Here is a 24,270-nt window from a genome sequence, read left to right as displayed (position 1 = left end):
AAATAATAAATTTGTTTGAAATGTCATGACATAAACTTAGATCTCAGTAATATTTATCAAAAATTTTAATTTTCTTAAGATATTTAAGCAAATTCCTTAATTATTGAAGATTTCCTATATTTAATGCAAAAAAAAAAGTTGAGACATATTTATGTCAGCAAATATGTCAAGACATAATTTTTAATGTCTGCATACAATTTATTAAAAAATTATATTTTTAAAATAATTTGAATCTAATTATAAAGATTTGCTACATTTAATGTTGAGACATTTTTATGTCAGCAAATATGTCAAGACATAAAATTTAATATCTGCTTAAAATTTATTAAAAATGTAATTTTTTATAATAAATTGAAGCTTTTTATTAAATTGTTAATGATTTGCTACATTTTATGTTGAGACATTTTTATGTCAGCAAATATGTGAAGACATAAAATTTAATGTCTGCTTAAAATTTATTAAAACTGTATATTTTTAAAATAAATTGAAGCTATTTATTAAATTTTTGATGATTTGCTACATTTTATGTTGAGACATTTTTATGTCAGCAAAAATGTCAAGACATAAAATTTAATATCTGCTTAAAATTTATTAAAAATGTAACTTTTATAATAAATTGAAGCTTATTATTAAATTGTCAGCAAATATGTCAAGACATAAAATTTAATATCTGCTTAAAATGTATAAAAAATTTATATTTTTAATTTAAATTGAAGCTAATTATAAAATTTTTGAAGATTTGCTGCATTTAATCTTGACACATTTTTATGTCAGCAAATATGTCAAGACATAAAATTTAATATCTGCTTAAAATTTATTAAAAATGTAATTTTTTATAAGAAATTGAAGCTTATTATTAAATTGTTAATGATTTGCAACATTTTATGTTGAGACATTTTTATGTTAGCAAATATGTCAAACCATAATTTTTAATGTCTGCTTAAAATTTATTAAAAATGTATTAAAAATATTTATAAAATAGATTGAAGCTAATTATAAAATTTTGGATGATTTGCTACATTTAATGTTGAGACATTTTTATGTCAGCAAATATGTCAAGACATAATATTTAATATCTGCTTAAAATTTATTAAAAATTTAATTTTTAAAATAAATTGAAGCTTATTATTAAATTTTTGAAGATTTGCTACATTTTATCACGAGACATTTTTATGTCATCAAATATGTCTAGACATAATATTTAATGTCTGCTTAAAATTTATTAAAAATGTATATTTTTAAAATAAATTTAAGCTAATTATTAAATTTTTAATGATTTGCCAAATTTAATGTTGAGACATTTTTATGTCAGCAAATATATCAAGACATAATTTTAGTGTCTGCTTAAAATTTATTAAAAATTTATATTTTTTAAATAAATTGAAGCTTATTTTTGATGATTTTCTACATTTAATTTTAAAAAAAAGTTGAGACATTTTTATGTCAGTAAATATGTCAAGACATAATATTTAATGTCTGCTTAAAATGTATTAAACATTTATATTATTAATATAAATTGAAGCTAATTATTAAATTTTTGAAGATTTGCTATATTTTATAATGAGACATTTTTATGTCAGCAAATATGTCAAGACATAATATTTAATGTCTGCTTAAAATTTATTAAAAATGTATATTTTTAAAATAAATTTAAGCTAATTATTAAATTTTTTATGATTTGCCAAATTTAATGTTGAGACATTTTTATGTCAGCAAATGTATGTCAAGACATAAAATTTAATGTCAGCATAAAATTTCGTAAAAAACTTAAATCTTCTTAAAAACTAAAGCAAATTACAAATTAAGAAAAAAAAAGTTTAGACATAAAAATGTCATGACATAAAATTAAATGTCAGCATAAAATTTGTGAAAAATTAAATTTTTCTTGAAAGATTATATATTTTTTGAAGATTTGCCACATTTATTTTAGAACAACAGTTAAACATATTTATGTCAGACAATAAGACATGACATAAATTTAAATGTCAGCATAAAATTTCTTAAAAAACGTAAATCTTCTTTAAACAAATTAAGAAAATTACTAATTTAGTAAAATTTCCTACATTTAATGTAAGAATAAAGATTAGACATTTTTATGTTATGACATAAACATTCGATCATTTTATGTCAGCTAATATGTCATGACATAAAATTTCCTAAAAATCTTAAATTTTCTAAGCAAATCAATTATTAAATTTTTGAAGATTTACTATAATTTGTGCAGAATAAATGTTGAGACATTTTTATGTCATGCCATTAAATGTCAACATATAATTATCGTTTTAAATGACAGTTATTTAATTGACACCAAAAATTCCTTTTCTTCTTAAACTATATAGCTAAAATCCTTTTGTTTTTTAGCTTTCCTTTTGGGATATAAAAAACTTTCTTAATATCTAAAATGTCTGCCATATTTGTTCTCTGTTAGCCACTATTACTTAAGACAATTAGCTAAAACATTTATTGGTCAGTTTGACAGTTTTTTTGTTGCCATCGATTTCATACATTTCAGTCATTCTTTCACCCCCTACTCTATTCATAATAAATATTCCAAACATTTTTGCTGTCATTCAAAATAAAGTTTTTCTTCAAATACTCTCACACTCCTTTTAAATGTGATAGCAAATCTTGGATCTTAGTAAGAAACAACACAAAAAATGTTTTACATTTAAACATTATTTTTTGTCTACTTAAAATGATTATCAACTGAAAAAGACATGTCAAAGATGTGCAGCAGCATTTCTTCTTTTTTTTTTGCAGTGCTGCTTTTTTTCATTCAATTCAAAACGAAAAATATAAACTGTCGTCAAGTGCACAAAAATTCTTAAGAGAAACACAAAAAAAAACATATAAAATGATATAAAAATACAAAGAAATGAAGAAAAAAAGTAATAAAACTATTACACAATTTGGCATAACATATGAGCGTGTGGATGAGAATGTATGTAGAAAATCGTAAGATTACATTTTTGCATAATTCAGCAGAAACAGAAATCCCTAAGAATGCGCGGAGTGGCATACAAACAATCAATATGAAATGAAAATATTTCAAATTGTTTAAGAAGAAAACATTGTTTCACAGTCTTAGAGGAAACGTAATTGAATATTTAATAAAATGTCATGATAATGGAATGACAAGTTAAAAAAAGTAATTCAAAGTAATTGATATTATAAAAAAAAATCATTAAAAACAAGATTTAAAAAGACATTTACATATTGAGGACATAGCATATCCACAAATAAATAATTAATTAGGTGACAATTCATTTTATGTCATGACATAAAAATGTCTTGTTGTAATTTAATGTAAATGTTGCTTTACTAAACAACAATAATTGTTCCAATTTCTTAAAAAAATTTTAAACATTTTGGGTTGACATTTTATTTTATGTCATGACATATTTGCAGACATAAAAATGTCTTCTCTATTAAATGTAACAAATCTAAAAGAAATTTATAATTTATTTTGATTTTATTTTTTTTTTAAGAAATTATAAGCTGAAATTTATTTTTATGTCTTAACATATTTGCTAACATAAAAATATCTCAATGTTATTTTGCTTTAAATATAGAAAATCTTATCAAAATTCTTAAAAAAAATTAAATTTTTTAAACATTTTGGGTTGACATTTAATTTTATGTCATGACATATTTGCTGACATAAAAATGTCTTCTGCATTAATTGTAAAAAATCTTGAAAAATTTAATTAATCTTGTTTTTTTTTATTGATTTGTTTTTTGTTTTTGAGAAATTCAATGCTGAAATTTATTTTTATGTCTTAACATATTTGCTGACATAAAAATGTTTCACTGTTACCTTTGCATTAAATTTATAAAATCTTATTAAAATGAATAATTGCACCAATTTCTTAAAAAGAAACAAATTTTTTTAAACATGTTGGCCTGACATTTAATTTTATGTCATGACATATTCGCTGACATAAAAATATCTGCCTCATTGAATGTAAGAAATCTTAAAAAAAATATAATTTGTTTTGTTTTTTGTTAAGAAATTCAATGCTGACATTTATTTTTATGTCTTAACATACTTGCTAACATAAATATGTCCAACTTTTATTTTACCTAAAAATGTAGAAAATCTTTAATAATTTAATAACCAGCTTCAATTTCCTATAAAAAATAAGTTTTCTAAGATAGTTTATGCTGATAATAATGTTATGTCATGACATAAAAATGTCTTATGCATTAAATGTAGGAAATCTTAAAGATATTTACAATTTATTTAGATTTTTGATTAATTTATGATTTTTTATAAAATTCAATGCTGACATTTATTTTTATGTCTTAACATATTTGCTGACATAAAAATGTCCAACTTTTATTTTACCTAAAAATGTAGAAAATCTTTCAAAATTTAATAATCATCTTCTATTTCCTATAAAAATATAAGTTTTCTAAGAAATTTTATGCTGAGAATAATGTTATGTCAAGACATATTTGCTGACATAAAAATGTCTGCTGCATTAAGTGTAAGAACTCTCAAAAAAAATATAATTTATTTTGTTTTTTTTTATTAATTTGTTGTTTTATGAAAATTTATGCTGACATATATTTTTATGTATTGGACATAAAAATGTCCAACAATTATTTTATATAAAAATGTAGAAAATCTTTATAAATTTAATAATCTGCTTCAATTTCCTATAAAATTTTAAGTTTTTTAAGAAATTTTATGCTGAAAATTTTATGTCATGACATATTACTTAAGACATATTGCTTATATAAAGAAATTTTAATTTTCTTTAGACATTTTTAGATGAAATTAAATTTGATGTCCTGACATAATTAAATCAATGTTTATTTTAACTTTATTGCTAAAACTTTACAGAAATCAGCTGCTAATAATACTTGTATCTTTTACCATTATTCTTAGAACTTTTACACACACACATGACTTATTCCCCATGTGATTGTTCAGCCTCTTGCTTCTTTGTTGTGATCAGCAGCAGTAGTTTTCCTTAAGGTTTTTTTTGTTTGCCATTTCTTTATTTTATTGTGTAAATAATACAGACAATACTTTTATAAAATAACAAAAAAATGAATTAAACTAATCGATTTTTTTTGCAGCTACTTGCTGTTCGTTCGTTAACGTCAACTGACATACAACGTGGTTGTATGTATGTTGACATTTTATTGGATTTTTTTTAACGTTTGCATTCCCCTCTCTTGGCATTTTATTCTGTCATCTTTGTTGTTTATTTTTAGGCAAAAGTTTTAAAATGTTTCTGAGAAAACGGTATCAAGTAAAGATTTTCAAAAGTTTTTCTTTTTTGGTTTTAATTTAAATAGAACTGACAATGTGTAAACGAAAAATGTTTTAACGTGTTATATGTCATGCCTATGTCATGTCATAAATTAAAAGCAAACAAAGATTGATAAAATGTTTGGACAGATGAATTCATTTAAAAAAAAAAATCTATGTTGGCAGAGGATTTGTTTTTACACAATTATCTGAAATGTTGAGCAGTATATAGATTGACATTAAGTAAATAAAATGTCTTGACATATAGCTGACACAATAAGGAATTTCTTTCACCAAACATGTTTCAGGCGATTTCTTATAAAAAAAACTAAAAGTTTTGAAAACATAAGCGATCATTTAGTTTCATGTCATGACATATTTGCTAACATAAAATTGTCTGACATTTATTTCCCATTAAAATATAGAACATTTTTAAATATTTAATAATTAGCATTCAATAAAATTTACGCTAACATTTTTTTCATGTCATGACATAAATGCAGACATAAAAATGTCCAACTTGTATTTTACATAAAATGTAGGAAATTTTTAAAAAAATTAATAATTTCTTTCACTTTTTCAAGAAATGTCAGGGTTACATTTATTTTATGTTATGGCATATTGCCGACATAAAAATGTCTAACATGTAATCCATATTTAAATCTAGAAAATAATCACAAATTTGATATAAAATACAATTTTTGAGGAAAATTTACAATTTTATTAAATTTTTGCTGACTTTTCATTTTATGTCATGACATTTTTGCAGACATAAATATGTAGAATTTTTGATCTATATAAAATTTAAAAATTTGCTACGAAAATTCATATAGTTTAATAAATTTGTAGGTGACATTTAATTGTATGTCATAACATATTAGCTGACATAAAAATATTTATCTTTTGTTCAACATTAAATATAGGAAATTTAAAAAAAATTAATAATTAGCTCCAATTTCTTAAGAAATTTAAAATTTTTAACAAATTTTATGTTGACATTTGAGTTTATGTCATGACATAAAAATTTCCAAATTTTATTATACTTTAAATGATGCACCTTTTGTAAAAATTTAATAATTAGCTTCAATTTCTTCCGAAAATTTAAAGTGTTAACAAATTTTATGATGTCTATTGACATTTATGTTTATGTCATAACATAAAAATGTCATACTTTTATTACACTTTAACCTTCGCTTTACCAATACCCACCCGGGTGACCACATCGTTTTTATTGGATTAATATTTTTTTTAATTTTGTTTCGATTTAAATGAAATTTGTACTCACTGAACAAATTTTAGAGTTCTATAGAATTTAATATAAACATTTTAAACTTTTTATAAGGTTTTTTCAATTTTTTAAAATTTCGTTCGTCGCATATATTTATAGAAGTGTAGTGTCACCCGGGTGGGTATTGGTAAACCATGAACATAAAAAACATTTGGTAAAGCGAAGGTTAAATGATAAAAATTTTGCAAAAATTTAATAAATCCCTTTAATTTCTACAGAAAATTTATAGTTTTTATGATGACATTAAAGTTTATGTCATAACATATTTGCTGACATAAATATGTTTAACTTTTTTTCAACATTAAATATAGGAAATTTTAATAATTAACTCCAATTCTTAAGAAAAAATTAAATTTTCAAAAAATTTTATGCTGACATTTAAATTTATGTCATGACATAAAAATGTCCAAATTTTATTATACTTTAAATGATACAAATTTTTTATAAATTTAATAATTAGCTTCAATTTCAACAGAAAATTTACAGTTTTAACAAATTTTATAATGTTTTTAGCAGAAATTTAATTTTATGTCATGACATATTTGCTGACATAAAAATATTTCAACTTTTTTTCAACATTAAATATAGAAAATTTACAGTTTTAACAAATTTTATGATGTTTTTTGCAGAAATTAAATTTTATGTCATGACATATTTGCTGACATAAAAATGTTTCAACTTAAACATAAAAATTCAATTAACTTTAAATGATAGAAATTTTGCATAAATTTTATAATTAGTTCAATTTCTACACAAAATTTATAGTTTTAACAAATTTTATGCTGACATTAAAGTTTATGTCATGACATATTCGCAGACATAAAAATGTCTAACTCTTATAATACTTCAAATGGATATATTTAAAAAAAAAAACGAATTTGTTTTAGTTTTTTCAATTGCTTTGGCATTATGCTGACTTTAAGTTTATGTCATAACATAAAAATGTCCAAATTTTATTGTACTTAAAATGATACAAATTTTGCACAAACTTAATAATTAGCTTCAATTTCTACAGAAAATTTAGTTTTAACAAATTTTTACTGACATTAAAGTTTATGTCATGATATACATATTTGCTGACATAAAAATGTCATGACATATTTTCATAAAAAATTTCTAAAAAGTTTAAAAAATCATACTAACAGAGTAGAAATAAAAACCTGCCACCTTTCCTTACATCTCCCCTTAAATCCTTTTCCCTATTGCCCAAGTTTTCTTGTGTCAAAAGTTATTTCAAATCAAATCATTTAGAACATTTACCTCTCTGTCATATTTCGTTAGATATGAAAAACTAATAAATAATGTTCAGACCTCAAACCCAAAAAAAAGCAAAAAATACACCAAATTGAAAACAAATGTCTCACAAGTAATTAACAATTCAATTAGAAATTGAACAGATAATGAAACAATAAAACAACAAAAACTATATTTGTTATAAAAACAATATATTGACGTCAATAAAGAATATAAGTTTAGATTCATTTTTGTGGTTGTTGACAAAAGGTTCAATAATCTTTAACATTTAAGATATAAAAAGAAGAAATGAGAGAAACTAATTGAAATAAACTTTGATAGCCAAGGGAAAAAAAGGGTAAGAGAGAGTGCCATACAAAGGGAAGGAAGCCTTAGCTAGAAATTTCTTTAAAAAAAATTTATGGGGGTCGCTTAAAATGTCTTTTAAAAGGAAATCTTTTGGTCACAAGTTGGCCTAATTTAAATTTTAATAAACCAACAAATGGAAGTTTTATAAGCCACAAAAACCATTAATTTAACAAAAATTTTATATGTGGGGAGACAGTTTTTTTTTTTAATTTTTTGGAAAGTAAAACACATGTTACCAAGTGCTTGTAATCCCACGCCCAAAAACTAAATGGGTCTACGTGTTTCAAAAATAGTTTGTAGTTGTGCTTGTTTTTAATATAAATCATTAATAAACTACCAAAAATAATTTAAATTATTCAAATCTAATTAGTAATGCTTGAGACAAAAGGCACTCGAAATAAGTTTCATCAGCCATCTATAAAAAAACTAATAATTAAACCAATTATAATTAGTTAGTAAAACATTTAAATGTATTAAGAAAAACCCAACAATAAGCAATACAAATCGATAGAATAATCAATGATGTTATTGAACTAAAATAGTTTTATTGAGAAATCCACTTGTGAGCTGCTAGTGGACGTTCGTTCATTGTGGTTGGTGGCTGATTCAAAGGTTCTCTTTTTTTTTTGGTTTGAAATTGACGTCACGCCAGTAGCAGCAATTGAAATTGTATTGTGTTGATATTTTTTATTTGAAATGTAATGTAAAGTGTCAATCATTAGAAATAAAAAAAAAAACCGAAAAATGATTCGAAATAGTTAAATTTAACAAGGTCAGTCATTGCTTAGGATTTTTTTTGGGAAGAGAGAGAAATAGTAACGATTTTTATTAATTCTCAACAAGAATTAAACATTTGAAAAAGGTAGTAGAAAAGTACTATTTTTAAATTTGATTAATACTCAAAATAATATTAAATTATTTGATATTTTCCAAGTAAATACACTAAATTTCTAGCAAAAAGTGAAAAATATTAAATATTTCAATTAGTAGTAGAAAAAGTACTTTTTTATTTTTGGGAAAAAATCACTAATTTTAGCATTTTATAAATTCACAATCATAAAAACATTCAAATTTTGTGAAAATCATCATTATTGTAAATAGTAGTAGAAAACTACTTATTTTAATTTTTGCAATATTCAAAAATACATTTAAATTTTGTGCTATTTTACTTGTTAATAAACTAAAGCAAACTAAATTCATTAAGAAAATCTTTATTTGAGTCTAAGACAGTAAAAAATACAAAATATTTCAATTAGTAGTAGAAAAAGTACTTTTTTATTTTTGGGATAAAATCACTTATTTTAGAATTTTGTAGATTTACAATCAAAAAAACATCATCAATTTGTGAAAAATTTTATTATAGCAAATAGTAGTAGAAAACTACTTATTTTCATTTTTGTAATATTCGAAAATACTTTTAAATTTTGTGCTATTTTACATGTTAATAAACTAAAGCAAACTAAATTCATGAAGAAAATCATTATTTGAGTCAAAGACAGTAAAAAAACAAAATATTTAAATTAGTAGTAGAAAAAGTACTATTTTATTTTTGCTAAAAAATCACTTATTTTAGCATTTTGTAGATCTACAATCATAAAAACATCAACATTTTGTGAAAAATTTTATTATAGAAAATAGTAGTAGAAAAGTACTTATTTTAATTTTTGCAATATTCAAAAATACATTTAAATTTTGTGCTATTTTACATGTTAATAAACTAAAGCAAACTAAATTCAATAAAAAAAATCATTATATCTGTCTAAGACCGTAAAATATATAAAATATTTCAATTAGTAGTAGAAAAAGTACTTTTTTATTTTTGGGATAAAATCATTAATTTAAGTATTTTGTAGATTTACGATCAAAAAAACAGAATCAATTTGTGAAAAATTTTATTATAGCAAATAGTAGTAGAAAACTACTTATTTTAATTTTTGCAATAATCAAAAATACATTTAACTTTTGTGCTATTTTGCATGTTAATAAACTAAAGCAAACTAAATTCATTAAGAAAATCATTATTTGAGTCTAAGACAATAAAAAAATACAAAATATTTAAATTAGTAGTAGAAAAAGTACTTTTTTATTTTTGGGTTAAAATCAATTATTTTAGAATTTTGTAGATTTACAATCATAAAAACATCAAAAGTATGAGAAAATTATTATTATTGAAATAGTAGTAGAAAAGTACTTATTTTAATTTTTGCAATATTCAAAAATACATTAAAATTTTGTGCTATTTTACATGTTAATAAACTAAAACAAACTTAATTCAGTAAAAAAATCATTATTTCTGTCTAAGACAGTAAAAAATACAAAATATTTAAATTAGTAGTAGAAAAAGTACTTTTTTATTTTTGGGTTAAAATTACTTATTTTAGAATTTTGTAGATCTACAATCATAAAAACATCAACATTTTGTGAAAAATTTTATTATAGCAAATAGTAGTAGAAAAGTACTAATTTTAATTTTTGCAATATTGAAAAATATATTTAAATTTTGTGCTATTTTTCATGTTAATAAACTAAAGCAAACTAAATTCATTAAGAAAATTTTTATTTGAGTCAAAGACCGTAAAATATACAAAATATTTCAATTAGTAGTAGAAAAAGTACTTTTTTATTTTCGCTAAAAAATCACTTATTTTAGCATTTTGTAGATCTACAATCATAAAAACATCAAAATTTTGAGAAAATTATTATTATTAAAATAGTAGTAGAAAAGTACTTATTTAAAAATTTTGCAATGTTCAAAAACTTATTTAAATTTTTAGTTTTTTCAATGTTAATAAACTAAAACAAACTAAATTCAGTAAAAAATCATTATTTAATTCTAAGACCGTAAAAAATACAAAATATTTCAATTAGTAGTAGAAAAAGTACTTTTTTGTTTTTGCTAAAAAATCACTTATTTTAGCATTTTGTAGATCTACAATCATAAAAACATCAAAATTTTGTGTAAATTATTAGTATTGCAAAAAGTAGTAGAAAGGTACTTATTTGAATTTGTGGTTTTCCATGTAAATAAGTTCAAACCATTTAAATTCATTAAAAAAATTTAAGTCTAAAACCGTAAAAATGCAAAATACTTCAAATTAAAACAAACTAAATTAATCATTTCAAAGTAGGAGTGGTAAAAAATCAAAATATTTCATTTGGTAGTAAGAAAAGTACTTTTTTATTTTTTTTAAAAATTCACTTATTTTGGAATTTTATAAATTAATACTCTTAAAAACATCGAAATTTGAGAAAAATTTTAATATTTAAAAAAGTAGTAAAAAAGTACTTTTTTCCATTTGGGCAAAATTTAGTAAAATAATCAACATATAAGCTTAAATTAATATAAGCGTAAATTCATTCAAAGTAGGAGTGGTAAAAAATCAAAATATTTCATTTAGTAGTAAAAAAAGTACTTTTTTATTTTTGTTAAAAATTCACTTATTTTATAAATTTATAAATTAATAATCTTTAAAACATCGAAATTTGAGAAAGATTTGAATATTTAAAAAAGTAGTAGAAAAGTACTTTTTTCCATTTGGGCAAACTTTAGTAAAATAATCTACATATAAGCTTAAATTAAGCGTAAATTAAAACAAACTAAATTAATCATTTCAAAGTAGGAGTGTAAAAAAATATTTCATTTAGTAGTAAACAAAAAGTACTTTTTTATTTTTGTTAAAAATTCACTTATTTTAGAATTTCGTAAATTAATAATGTTAAAAACATCGAAATTTGAGAAAAATTTTAATATTTAAAAAAGTAGTAGAAAAGTACTATTTTCCATAATTTAGTAAAATAATCAACTTAAGCTTAAAAAATGTTTATAATTTTTTCTACAATCGCTCACCAAAGCTTTTGATGAATGTGTTCCATCATAAGATGGTTTGTACCTATCAGAAGTGGTGAATTTGTTATGGAAGACAAAGATCGTCTAGGGCAGCCAAAAAAGTTTGAAGTAAAACTCAACAAGGTCTTGCAAAATCATTGGGAGCTGCTCAAGCAGCAATTTTTAAAGGTGCTATTTGGTTTGGCTGTTCTGGGATTTTTTTTATATAAAACTTAAATTTTCTTTTTTTTTGAATCAAATAATCTTTATAAAATAGTAAATTTAAAACATTTTACTCGAATTTTAAAGGGTGTGCTATTTAGCTGACCTTTGCTGTTACGAGTTTTTTATATAAAACTTAAATTTTCTTAATGAACATCGTATAATCTTTATAAAATATTGAACTAAAAACATTTTGATAGATTTTCAAAGGATGTGCTATTTAGTTGACCTTTGCTATTCGTTGTTTTTTATACAAAACTTAAATTTTCTTTTTTAGAATCAAATAATCTTTATTAAATAGTGAATTTAAAACATTTTACTCGATTTTTAAAGGGTGTGCTATTTAGTTGACCTTTGCTGTTCCCAGTTTTTTATATAAAACTTAATTTTTCTTAATAAACGTCGTATAATCTTTATAAAATAGTAAATTTAAAACATTTTACTCGATTTTTAAAGGGTGTGCTTTTTAGCTGACCTTTGCTGTTACCAGTTTTTTATATAAAACTTAAATTTTCTTAATGAACATGGTATAATCATTATAAAATAGTAAATTTAAAACATTTTACTCGATTTTTAAAGGGTGTGCTACTTAGTTGGACTTTGCTGTTTGTGGTTTTTTATAAAAAAAATTAATTTTCATTAAGAATATAGTATAATCTTTATAAAATAGCGAATTTAAAGCATTTTACTAGATTTTTAAAGGGTGTGCTATTTAGTTTACCTTTGCAGTTCCCAGTTTTTTATGTAAATCTTAAATTTTCATTAAGAATATCGTATTAACATTATAAAATACTGAATTAAAAGCATTTTACTCGATTTTTAAAGGGTGTGCTATTTAGTTGACCTTTGCTGTTCCAAGCTTTTTATATAAAACTTAAATTTTCTTAATGAACATCGTATAATCTTTATAAAATAGTGAATTTAAAGCATTTTACTACATTTTTAAAGGGTGTGCTATTTAGCTGACCTTTGCTGTTCCGAGTTTTTTATATAAAACTTAAATTTTCATTTTTAGAATCAAATAATCTTTATAAAATAGTAAATTTAAAACATTTTACTCGATTTTAAAGGGTGTGCTATTTAGCTGACCTTTGCTGTTACAAGTTTTTTATATAAAACTTAAATTTTCTTAATAAACATCGTATAATCATTATAAAATAGTGAATTTAAAGCATTTTTCTTGATTTTTAAAGGGTGTGCTATTTAGTTGACTTTTGCTGTTAAGAGTTTTTTTTTAAAAATTCGAATTTTCATTAACAAAATCGTATAATCTTTATAAAATATTGAACTAAAAGCATTTTAATAGATTTTTAAAGGGTGTGCTACTTTGTACAAGTTATAATACTTAGTTAAGCTTTAATTTTTTATATTTAAATTTAATATTTTTAAATAAATTCTTGGTACTTACATTTTTGTTTAGCCTTATCCATTGCGGCTCCGCTGGTATCCTCTAATCTATACATATAAATAGTTTTATTGGTTTCGCTACGGGGGGAGTTGATTGGTTTCTCGATTTAAAACCACAATTTAGAAATTTATTTATTTAGATTTAAATAAATTTCTAAAGGAATTTTATTTTTTGTTTCCAGCTTTGACGTAAATTTCGTAAGAAATCTGTTTAAAGTTTGAAATAAATTTTTTTTTTATATTCGTTTTTTTTTCTTGGCTATTTTTAGTATTTTTACTTAAATTTGATCTTAAGAATGAACACTTGGAGAATTTTTATATTTAAAGTCTTGTTTTTTTTTTCAAAAAAAAAAAAACTTTTTAATTGGAGGTTTAATTTTACACTTTATTTCTTGCTTAATTTGGTGTTTTGCTTTAAATTTTTTTAGTGGTTTCTTGGTTGTATTTTATTTTTATGTTTTTTCTTAGAAAATTATATTGTTGCTGTGGTTGGGTATTTTTTCAAGACAAGTAGTAGTAGCTGTAGTACTAGAAGTTTGTAAATTTTTCACATTCAAAATTAACGCCACAAAATTTAAATGACAACGAAACATTTTATAAACTTTTCTTGTTGTCAATTTGGTATACTTATTGAGAACAACATGTAAGTTTATGTATTCGTTTTGTTCTTGTTATTTCTTTCGTTATGTTGTATTTTTGTTTTCTTCTTAATTTAAGGACATAAATGTTTTTTTTATTTTTTGTTGTTTTAACAAAAATATTTTGTTGTTGTTGTTGTTTTTATATATTGTTTTACAAAAGTTTCATTTTGTAATTTTTTGTTTTATATAAATTCGTTCCGTATTAGTTTTAAGTTTTGGCTAAGAGATCTGGAAAGAGAACAAAAAAGAAAGCAATTGATTAGTAAAAATGTTAGACCTCTATTCACAACTAAATTTTAAAATATTCCAAACTGTGCTACTTTGTTGCTCCGCACTGTTTATATTTTTGTGTATATTTCTCATTAATCTCATTAAAATGAATAAATGAAGTAAATAAATCAAGTTTTTTGTATATAAATTAGATTTTAGAAACCTGTGCTACTTAGTTAACCATTGCTGTTTTTAAATTTTTACAAAAAAAACATTCGCTACCCAGCAATTTAATATTTTTTCTTTAAAAAATTAAAGTTTTCTTTATTTTTAAAGGGTGTGCTAATTAGTTGACCTTTGCTGTTAGGAGTTTTTAATAAAAAAATCGCAATTTCATTAAGCAAATTGTATAATTTTAATAAAACATTGATCTAAAAGCATTTTACTTAATTTTTCAAAGGTGTGCTACTTAGTTAACCATTGCTGTTTTTAAATTTTTCCAAAAAAACATTCGTTACCCTGCAATTCAACATTTTTCTTTAAAAAGTTTAAGTTTTCTTTGTTTTTAAAGGGTGTGCTTGTTAGTTGACCTTTGCTGTTCGAAGTTTTTAATAAAAAATCGCAATTTCATTAAGAAAATTGTATCATTTTAATTGATCATTGATTGACATTGATCTAAAAGCATTTTACTAAATTTTTCAAAGGTGTGCTACTTAGTTAAACAATGCTGTCTATTTAATTTTATTTAAAAATTCTAAAACTTTTCTTCATAACACTTTAATTTAACAAAAAATAAGATTTCATTAATTTTTCAAACTTTTTTAAAGTTGTGCTACTTAATTGACCAATGCTGTAAAAAAATTTAACAAAAATTGTCATTAATCTTCAATTTTACAGCTAATTCTTAAACAATTTTAAGTTTTCATTAATTTTTGAAGCTTTTAGTTAAACAATGCTGTTCCACGATTATTTTACAAAAAACTAAAAATTTAAAAAATTTTTTAAGACATTCAGTGATCTTCAATTTTACAGCAATTTTAAGTTTTCATTACTTTTTGAAGCTTTTACAAAGGTGTGCTATTTAGTTAAACAATGCTGTTCCACGATTTTTTTTACAAAAAACTAAAAAATTTTAAAAAAGTTTAAGACATTCAGTGATCTTAAAGAAATTAGAAGAAATATAAGGTCTTTTTCCAACTTGTGCTATTTAATTGAGCTGCTTTGTTTAAATTATTTTGTTAAATTTTCTGTAAATCTCAACTTGGGTCGTTCAGCTAGATGCCATTGTTATACCGAGAAAGAAATTTTAATTTAAGGAATACTGAATCTTCAGTCGTTCCCCCGATGATGGGATTCTTCGCTCCGGAATGTAAGCTGTCTCAAACCAAAACATTCAGTTCAACGAACAATAATATTTATCCTTCTGATGTCCATCTACAACAGATCCGCCAGGTCTTGCATAAAGAATCACTAATACGTCTCGAATGTACGATCCGCTAGGGCCCAATATTGCCCTAGAAGGTGCACAATCGCCTCCTTCTCTTCCTAATTCTGACAGCTATACAGAGATAATAATAGAGTGGTGCTCTGATAGACTAAACGATAGTGTGTCTATCAAGGAATCGAACCCAATCTGGAGTTGTGGGTTCGATTCCCGCAAGATACTCTGGATGTATCTGCAGACAAGCAAAACGCTTCGCAGATTGTGTTTGTTCTTTAAAAGAAGGGAGATGGAAGATATAATTTCCCGCCATTGACCACAGCAACTAGATTCTGAAGTTAAGCCCGCAGACTGTTCATTTGAACAGGTCATATCAATCTTGCCGTCCTACATCTCTTCTGAATCCCACCTAAATCATAGCGTTACCAAAAATTGCTTAATGTCTGCTATTAATAGAAAAGTTCCCCCAAAAGTTCCCTCGTATATCCGACATATGGTTACGTGGTGACCTGATTTCCAGTAGAAGTCTGAAAGATATACACGTCCCTGTCCGAGTACCTTCCTAAAGACCTCAAATGGACCCTTTTTTGTAGCGTCTGTTCCAACCTCATTTTGTCAAGTCGCGATCAACACGGAGAATACCCATGTAGATCAAAGGTGTGAGAGAATTGTTTGGGATTTTCCCTACCATGAGTCTAATGACAGAAATGAGAGCAACTCCTTTGACCACAAGATCAGGCGGAAAACAGTGTCGAAATCCATGGTTCTCTTAAAAAGCTTTCGACGAGAGAGAGACTTTCAAAATAGCCCCCTCCATCACCAATTAACACTGTCATTTGTCCAGTAGAGTCCTATTCAAGAATTCAATAGTGCAACCGATTCTATGCCAAGTTGAGAGCAACTTCTTTGGCCACAGGATCTGCAGGCGATCACTTCATATTATCGATGATGATCCGTTATCACTACCATTTGCGTAGAAATGTCCTTTTTGATCCAATTCAAAGCTAGCATTCAGGCAACCTTACAATGTTTCCATTTTACACCATTCAATTTCGGATTTCTCAATACCACATCTGAAATATTAAATTCAGAACCAGTTCCGTATAGTTCGTCCACCAGAAGTCTATAGGCACAAAGCCCCAATTTGCGTAATGTCTTAGTTGGCCAAAATAAACCAAGTTGTTTAAGACTTGTGTGACAGAAGTTCCACGGAAGAAGAGACGACTTTATTCCCCGTTCTTTCATAGTACATATACTGTACTACAGTTAACCATTAGAATATACTTTAGTGTCATAACTCTTTATCAAGTGTAATCAGAGGTTTGAGTCAAAAACGAGGGCAGCAAGCTTAAGACTCTTACGTGTGCGTCCTAAGGCAGATAGAGAAAGTCAATTGGAGTGAAGATCACAGAGTTCAGAGTGCATGAAGAAGAGACTAGTTTATCCCCCATTCTTTCATCCCATATCCTACACTATAGATCATCATAGAACCATCAGAATATACTCTGGTGTCATTACCCTCTATCATAACTATAATCGGAGGGTTGATTCAAAAACGAGGGCAGCAAGCTTTGGAGTCTTGCGTTTCCTAGAGGATTACAAAACCGATGGCAGCATGCTTAAGAAACTTGCCTCCTCCATCCTCAAGCATATAGTGGATGCAAGTAAATTGAGGTTAAGATAGCAGAGTTCTGTAGCCGTAATATATTGAAGATTGATATCTTAGAACTTGCGGTAAACATCACCAATTATCATTTACTGAGTTTCATTCCTAGACAACTTTCTGTGGCAGAATTGTTGAGCATATCCAAATCATTGGTCACATTCAAAAACAGTTCCGATACCGTTACTGCTTCCGTCCATATAAGAAACAACTCAGACTGCTTATTGTTCAATTACATCATAATCGTGATGACAATCATACCTGACTTCCTTCTTCGTTTACCATTACGTTTGACTTCTCTCTATAGCCACGAATTGTGGTGGAAACTCTCGATATTATGTTGTTGATCCTTAGATCCTCCTGAGAATGTTGATTGGAGATAGTTGTTACATTGCTCAAGGACTCTTCTATATCTAAGAACGAAAGTCAAGTTTACTTGAGCAAGTCTTGAGTTTATAGAAGAGAGAGAGGAAGAAAAGTTGAAAATCTTTTCAATCTCCTCTCCTCTATCTTCTATAAACTCTAGACTTGCTCAAGTAATCTTGGAATATTTCTCAAATTCTTTTATTTATCTCTCTATGTACTGCCCTTTGGATAGGTGTGTTATGTGAATCAGTGAGTCTTTCAAAGTTTTTAATCAGGATTTATGAAAGGCTCAGTGGCCTTTTATTTTGGACAATTTCCAATATCTTGACGTTCCAAACTATTCTTGGGAATTATTCAAACTTTCACCTTTCTCCCTCCACACCATTGAAATAGAGAAAGAGTTGAGATAGAGAAAGACTTTAAATATTCCACAGAGCCCGGAGATGATGGAACTCTATGCACTCTGTAGCATTCTTAGAAAAAAGAAATCACTCTCCGATGTTTTTAAAGTTAAAAAAATACTGCCAAAATCCTAGAGATTTTATCATGCAGTCAGCTGATTGCATTAGAGTGGATTTTGTATACACATTCTAGAGGAATATGTTCCTAATAGTCCCACAGCGATACTCTAGATGTTGTGATTAATATCCTTAATCTTGCTGGATCCTTAATCCCAAGGATCGCTGGATGGGAACCAAATATACTTAAAGGCGATTGTGGAGATGTAGAAATGGATTCAGTTGATTCTCTAAATGTTCCGATTAACATCCTTAGTATTCCTGGATCCTTAGTCCCACGAATCGCTGGATGGGAACCAAATTTACTTAAAGGCGATTGTGGAGATGTTGATATGAATTCAGTTGATGGTCTAAATGTTCCGATTAACATCCTTAGTCTTGCTGGATCCTTAGTCTCAAGAATCGCTGGATGGTAACGAAATATTCTTAAAAGGGATAGTGGAGAGTTGGTTATGGATTCAGTATTCTCTGGGTTGATCAAATAAGTCAGACAACGATACTCTAGATGTTCAGATTAACATCCTTTGTCTTGCTGGATCCTTAGTTGCAAGAATCGCTGGATGGGAACCAAATATACTTAAAGGAGATGTAGATATGGATTCAGTTGATTCTCTAAATGTTTCGATTAACATCCTTAGTCTTGCTGGATCCTTAGTCCCAAGGATCGCTGGATGGGAACCAAATATACTTAAAGGAGATTGTGGAGATGTAGATATGGATTCAGTTGATTCTCTAATTGTTTCGATTAACATCCTTAGTCTTCCTGGATATTTAGTCCCAAGAATCGCTGGATGGGAACCAAATATACTTAAAGGCGATTGTGGAGATGTAGATATGGATTCAGTTGATTCTCTAAATGTTTCGATTAACATCCTTAGTCTTGCTGGATCCTTAGTCCCAAGGATCGCTGGATGGGAACCAAATTTACTTAAAGGCGATTGTGGATATGCAGATATGGATTCAGTTGATTCTCTAAATGTTCTGATTAACATCCTTAGTCTTGCTGGATGATTAGTCCCAAGAATCGCTGGATGGGAACTAAATATTCTTAAAAGGGATAGTGGAGAGTTGGTTATGGATTCAGTTTGCTCGGGGTTGAGCAAATAAGTCACACAGTGATACACTAGATGTTCTGATTAACATCCTTAGTCTTGCTGGATCCTTAGTCCCAAGAATCGCTGGATGGGAACCAAATTTACTTAAAGGCGATTGTGGAGATGTAGATATGGATTCAGTTGATTCTCTAAATGTTTCGATTAACATCCTTAGTCTTGCTGGATCCTTAGTCCCAAGGATCGCTGGATGGAAACCAAATATACTAAAAGGCGATTGTGGAGATGTAGGTATGGATTCAGTTGATTCTCTAAATGTTTCGATTAACATCCTTAGTCTTCCTGGATCCTTTGTCCCAAGAATAGCTGGATGGGAACCAAATTTACTTGTTTCGCAAAATAGTGGAAGGAAAGATGGTTTCGGATTAAATTTGCTCAATTCGGAATGAACAACAAATTCCTTTATATTCTATAGCAACATATCCATTAAAGAGATACATTAAAAACCCAATAATTTCCAATTCATACAAAAACACTTTCAAACATTTGCTTTATTTATTCTTCAACATATAAATTCCCCTATTACCAACCAAAAAAAGTGACTAATACCTTCCCTCTCCTTTTTTTAAAACATACAATATATTCTAGATTCATAACGTCATCGTGTATGTTGTGTTATCGTTATTTTTAAATCTAAAAATAGAGAAGAAATACAAAAAAAAACAAACAAAAAACTAAATAAAATTAGAATGTGTGAAACACAGTTGGTAACATCGGGTTTAGAGTACGAAAGAAAACTTTTTTTGTTACTTAAACGAAAAAAGAGTTGACCCCTGGTTAGTTTCAGCAACTATTACTAACCTTTTGGAAAATTTTTCTTGAAGAAAACTAAAAACCCTTTAAAACAACTCTTGTGACTTAGGTATTGAGGGGTGTGTTGTGCTATTGCTTTTGTTATTTCATAGTTTGAAATCTTTATTTCAAAACTAACACTTTCTCTAAACTAAAACGAGCAAAACTATTTAGCAGCAAAAGCACAAGACTAATGAAATAAATATATAAATATGTACATATTGTGTGCGCTAAATGACTAAATTGTTTCGCAAAAAAATAAAAAAAAGCAAATATAAATAAAAATAATAATAACAGCACACAATACTAAACAAAAAGAAGTGTGTATATAAAAACAAAAACCAAAAAAAAAAATATTAAAAAAGCGCACAGAAACAAAATAAATTAAGCTTCAAGAAGCAAATGAAAACACAAAAAAAACGACACCAAAAACAATAACAACAACATCAGAGTGAAAAAAATACATTAAAGAAATTGTATACAAAAAAAAGATGAACGAACGTACTAATGCTATCAAGGTGGGAGGATAAAGAAGGATACAAAAATAAGAAAAAATTCCTGGACTTAAAAAAATCCTTCTAATCCTTCGAGGACTAACCAGAAATATCTCAGTAAGGCTGGTTATTTTTATAGAACCAATTGAATTTCTGTTGGAAATTCGCTTTCTTTTTCCACTAACATTGGGAAATCCAGGAACTGTTGAAAGATTTCCGGATCATTCAAATATCTATAAAGAATTTCAAGTCTCCCTAGTATCCCAAAAAAACATACGAATATCTTTAGGAATCGTCGCCTTCCTATTCCAGGAGAAATATCCAAAGTATTAAATAAAAATATTTCTCTTCAACGATTTAAAAAAAATCCTCCTAATCATTCCAACGAGAACTAACAGGAAAGATAGTTAGGCTGGTAATTATTATAGAACCAATTGAATTTCAGTTGGGAATTCGCTTTCTTTTTCCTCTAACATTGGGAAATCCAGCAACTGTTGAAAGATTTCCAGATCATTCAAATATCTATAAAGAATTTCAAGTGTCCTTACTATCCCAAAACATAGGAATATCTTTAGGAATCGTCGACTTCCTATTCCAGCAGATATATCCAAAGTATCAGAATCACTTCAACAATTTAAAAAATAGAAATCCTTCTAATCATTCCAATGAGAACTAACAAGAAAGTTGCTGAATTAGGCTGGTAATTATTACAGGATCAATTGAATTTCGGTTGGGAATTCGCACTCTTTCTCCACTAAGGTTGGGAAATCCAGGAACTGTTGAAAGGTTTCCTGATCATTCAAATATCTATAACGAATTTCAAGTCTCCCTAGTATCCCAAAAACATAGGAATATCTTTAGGAATCACCTTCATATTCCAGGAGAAATATCCAAAGTATTAAATAAACATAGTTAGAATCTCTTCAGCGATTTAAACAAATCCTTCTAATTATTTCAAACGAGAACTAACAGGAAATATAGTTAGTCTGGTAATATAATAGGACCAATTGAATTTCAGTTGGGAGTTCGAACTCTTTCCACTAACGTTGGGAAATTCAGGTACTGTTGAACGATTTCCTCATCATTCAAATATCTATAACGAATTTTAAGTCTCCCTAGTATCCCAAAAATATACGAATATCTTTAGGAATCGCCTTCCTATTCCAGGAGAAATATCCAAAGTATTAAAGAAACATCGTTAAATTATTTCAAACGAGATCGAACAGGAAATATTGGCTGTTAATTATTACAGAATCAATTGAATTTCAGTTGGGAGTTTGAACTCTTTCCACTAACGTTGGCAAATCCAGCAACTTTTGAAAGATTTCCGGATCATTCAAATATCTATAAAGAATTTCAAGTCTCCCTAGTATCCCAAAAAAACATCGGAATATCTTTAGGAATCACCTTCCTATTCCACGAGAAATATTCAAAGTATTAGAATCACTTCAACGATTTTAAAAAAAACCTTCTAATCCTTCCAATGGAGAACTAACAAGAAATATCCTTAGTTAGGCAGGTAATTATAATAGGACCAATTGAATTTCAGTTGGGAGTTCCAACTCTTTCCACTAACGTTGGGATATTCAGGTACTGTTGAACGATTTCCTCTCATTCAAATATCTTTAAAGAATTTCAAGTCTCCCTAGTATCCCAAAAAACATAGGAATATCTTTAGGAATCTCCTTCCTTTTCCACGAGAAATATCCAAAGTATGATATAAACATCGTTAGAATCTCTTCAACGATTTCACAGAAATCCTTCTAATCATTCCAACTAGAACTAACAGGCAAGATTGTTAAGCTGGTAATTATTATAGGACCAATTGAATTTCGGTTGGGAATTCGCTCTCTTTTTCCACTAACGTTGGGAAATCCTGGAACTGTTGAACGATTTACTCATCATTCAAATATCTATAAAGAATTTCCAGTGTCCCAACTATCCCAAGAAAAATTGGAATACCTTTAGGAACCGCCTTCAAATTCCACGAGAAATATTCAAAGTATTAAATAACCATCATTAGAATCTCTTCAGGGAATACCAACAATCGTTGAATGCAATGATTTCTTCACTGTACCATGATTTAAGATTTCTGTCCCAAAGAGTTTCAAACATACCGATGTCTATTAAAAATTAATCTTTATCAGTTTCAACGACTGTTTCCAATTCGACTTTAAATTATCCAGGATGTTCTGTGTTCAATATTAAGAACAGGAACTCAATCCTGAACTGTCTCCCAATCAGTTCGGAATCTGATTATGAAAGTGGTTGACTGTTTGGACCTTAAATGGGTTTTTAGTTTGGCAAAGTTTCCACTTCCTTTTCGATAAGCCAGCGAAGCTCGCTAACATCGTTAATCGGTAGATCTTTGGATGCAGTACAGAGACAAAGGATAATATCATCTCCTGCTTTCAGACAACAGCTGAGAGCAATATTTCGGTTTCAAAACCTCTTCAGAATAAACCCTCCTTAATAAAGATACCGCCACCAATTCCCTCAATCCTTCTTCGAATCTCCTTATAACAAGAAGAGATCTTGCATTTGTCTCAAAAGAAGTCTTAAAAGAAGAGTTTCAAAGTGTTGCAATTAATGCTGTCTGGTATAAACATGCTAAAAACATCCTTCATTTGTACCGTTCAAATTATAATCAATGATGAGAAAACGGAGAACTTTCTCTTATCCTGGATGTTCTGTGTTTAATATTAAGATGTGTCTATCAAAAATTCTCAATCACTTCAAGATCTGATTATGAAAGTTGTTGACCAATTGGTCCTTAAATGGATTTTAAGTTTGGCAAAACTACAACTTCCTTTCAGATAGATCAGTAATGAATGAAGATTCCCTCTCTCCTTCTTCGTATACCCTCTTAAGCGTAGAACTTTCTCTGACTTCTTTTTGATACAAATCCACGAACAGTTTTCCACTATGTATCCCCGATGTTTCCAAGTCAAGGATCGTTTCAATTGAATAACATATGTCGGTTTAGAAAATGGAGCCATAGTTTTTCCTACAGACTTAATAAAGACAATTAGTCCAGTTTGATTTTGATCAAGTGGCGGAAATACTTGTAAAAGAAAGGTTATAGTTAAAATTGTCTAGAACAGCTGATATTATAGCTTGAAGTCTGTAAATTTTCTTTCACTCCTTTGGAAACTTTCACTCTGATGGGAAGGAGATACCAGTTTATGTGTCCCCTAAATTCCAAAGACATGCATAGTAGTCTGTATTTTGGAAGAAGCTTTTGGTACTCTCGGTTTCCTGGTTAAAAGAGGATCAGCTACATTTTTCCCAATCGAGCCAACTATTCTTCACTACTCATCGAAATATCTGTAAAAACGAAATATTTTCCGCATGATACCCTTCATTTATATGTATGTTGATGTTAATAAATCATGTTGTTCTGTATGTCCTGTATCATGGCTTAG

General features: G+C 26.9%; 1 protein-coding gene across 1 annotated transcript in view; it reads right to left on the bottom strand.

Annotated features, from left to right (window-relative positions):
• mnb (minibrain) overlaps positions 1 to 24,270 on the bottom strand; it is a 122,736-nt gene that overhangs the window by 58,363 nt on the left and 40,103 nt on the right. The window contains exon 2 of the mRNA XM_065510388.1: positions 13,610 to 14,477. Coding sequence (XP_065366460.1) covers positions 13,610 to 13,664 — 55 coding nt within the window. The 5' untranslated portion in view covers positions 13,665 to 14,477. The remainder of the gene's footprint in view (positions 1 to 13,609; positions 14,478 to 24,270) is intronic.

This window comes from Calliphora vicina, chromosome 4 (genome assembly GCF_958450345.1).
Source record: "Calliphora vicina chromosome 4, idCalVici1.1, whole genome shotgun sequence".
In the NCBI taxonomy this organism is placed as follows: domain Eukaryota; kingdom Metazoa; phylum Arthropoda; class Insecta; order Diptera; family Calliphoridae; genus Calliphora; species Calliphora vicina.
This window is presented reverse-complemented; position numbering and strand designations above follow the sequence as displayed.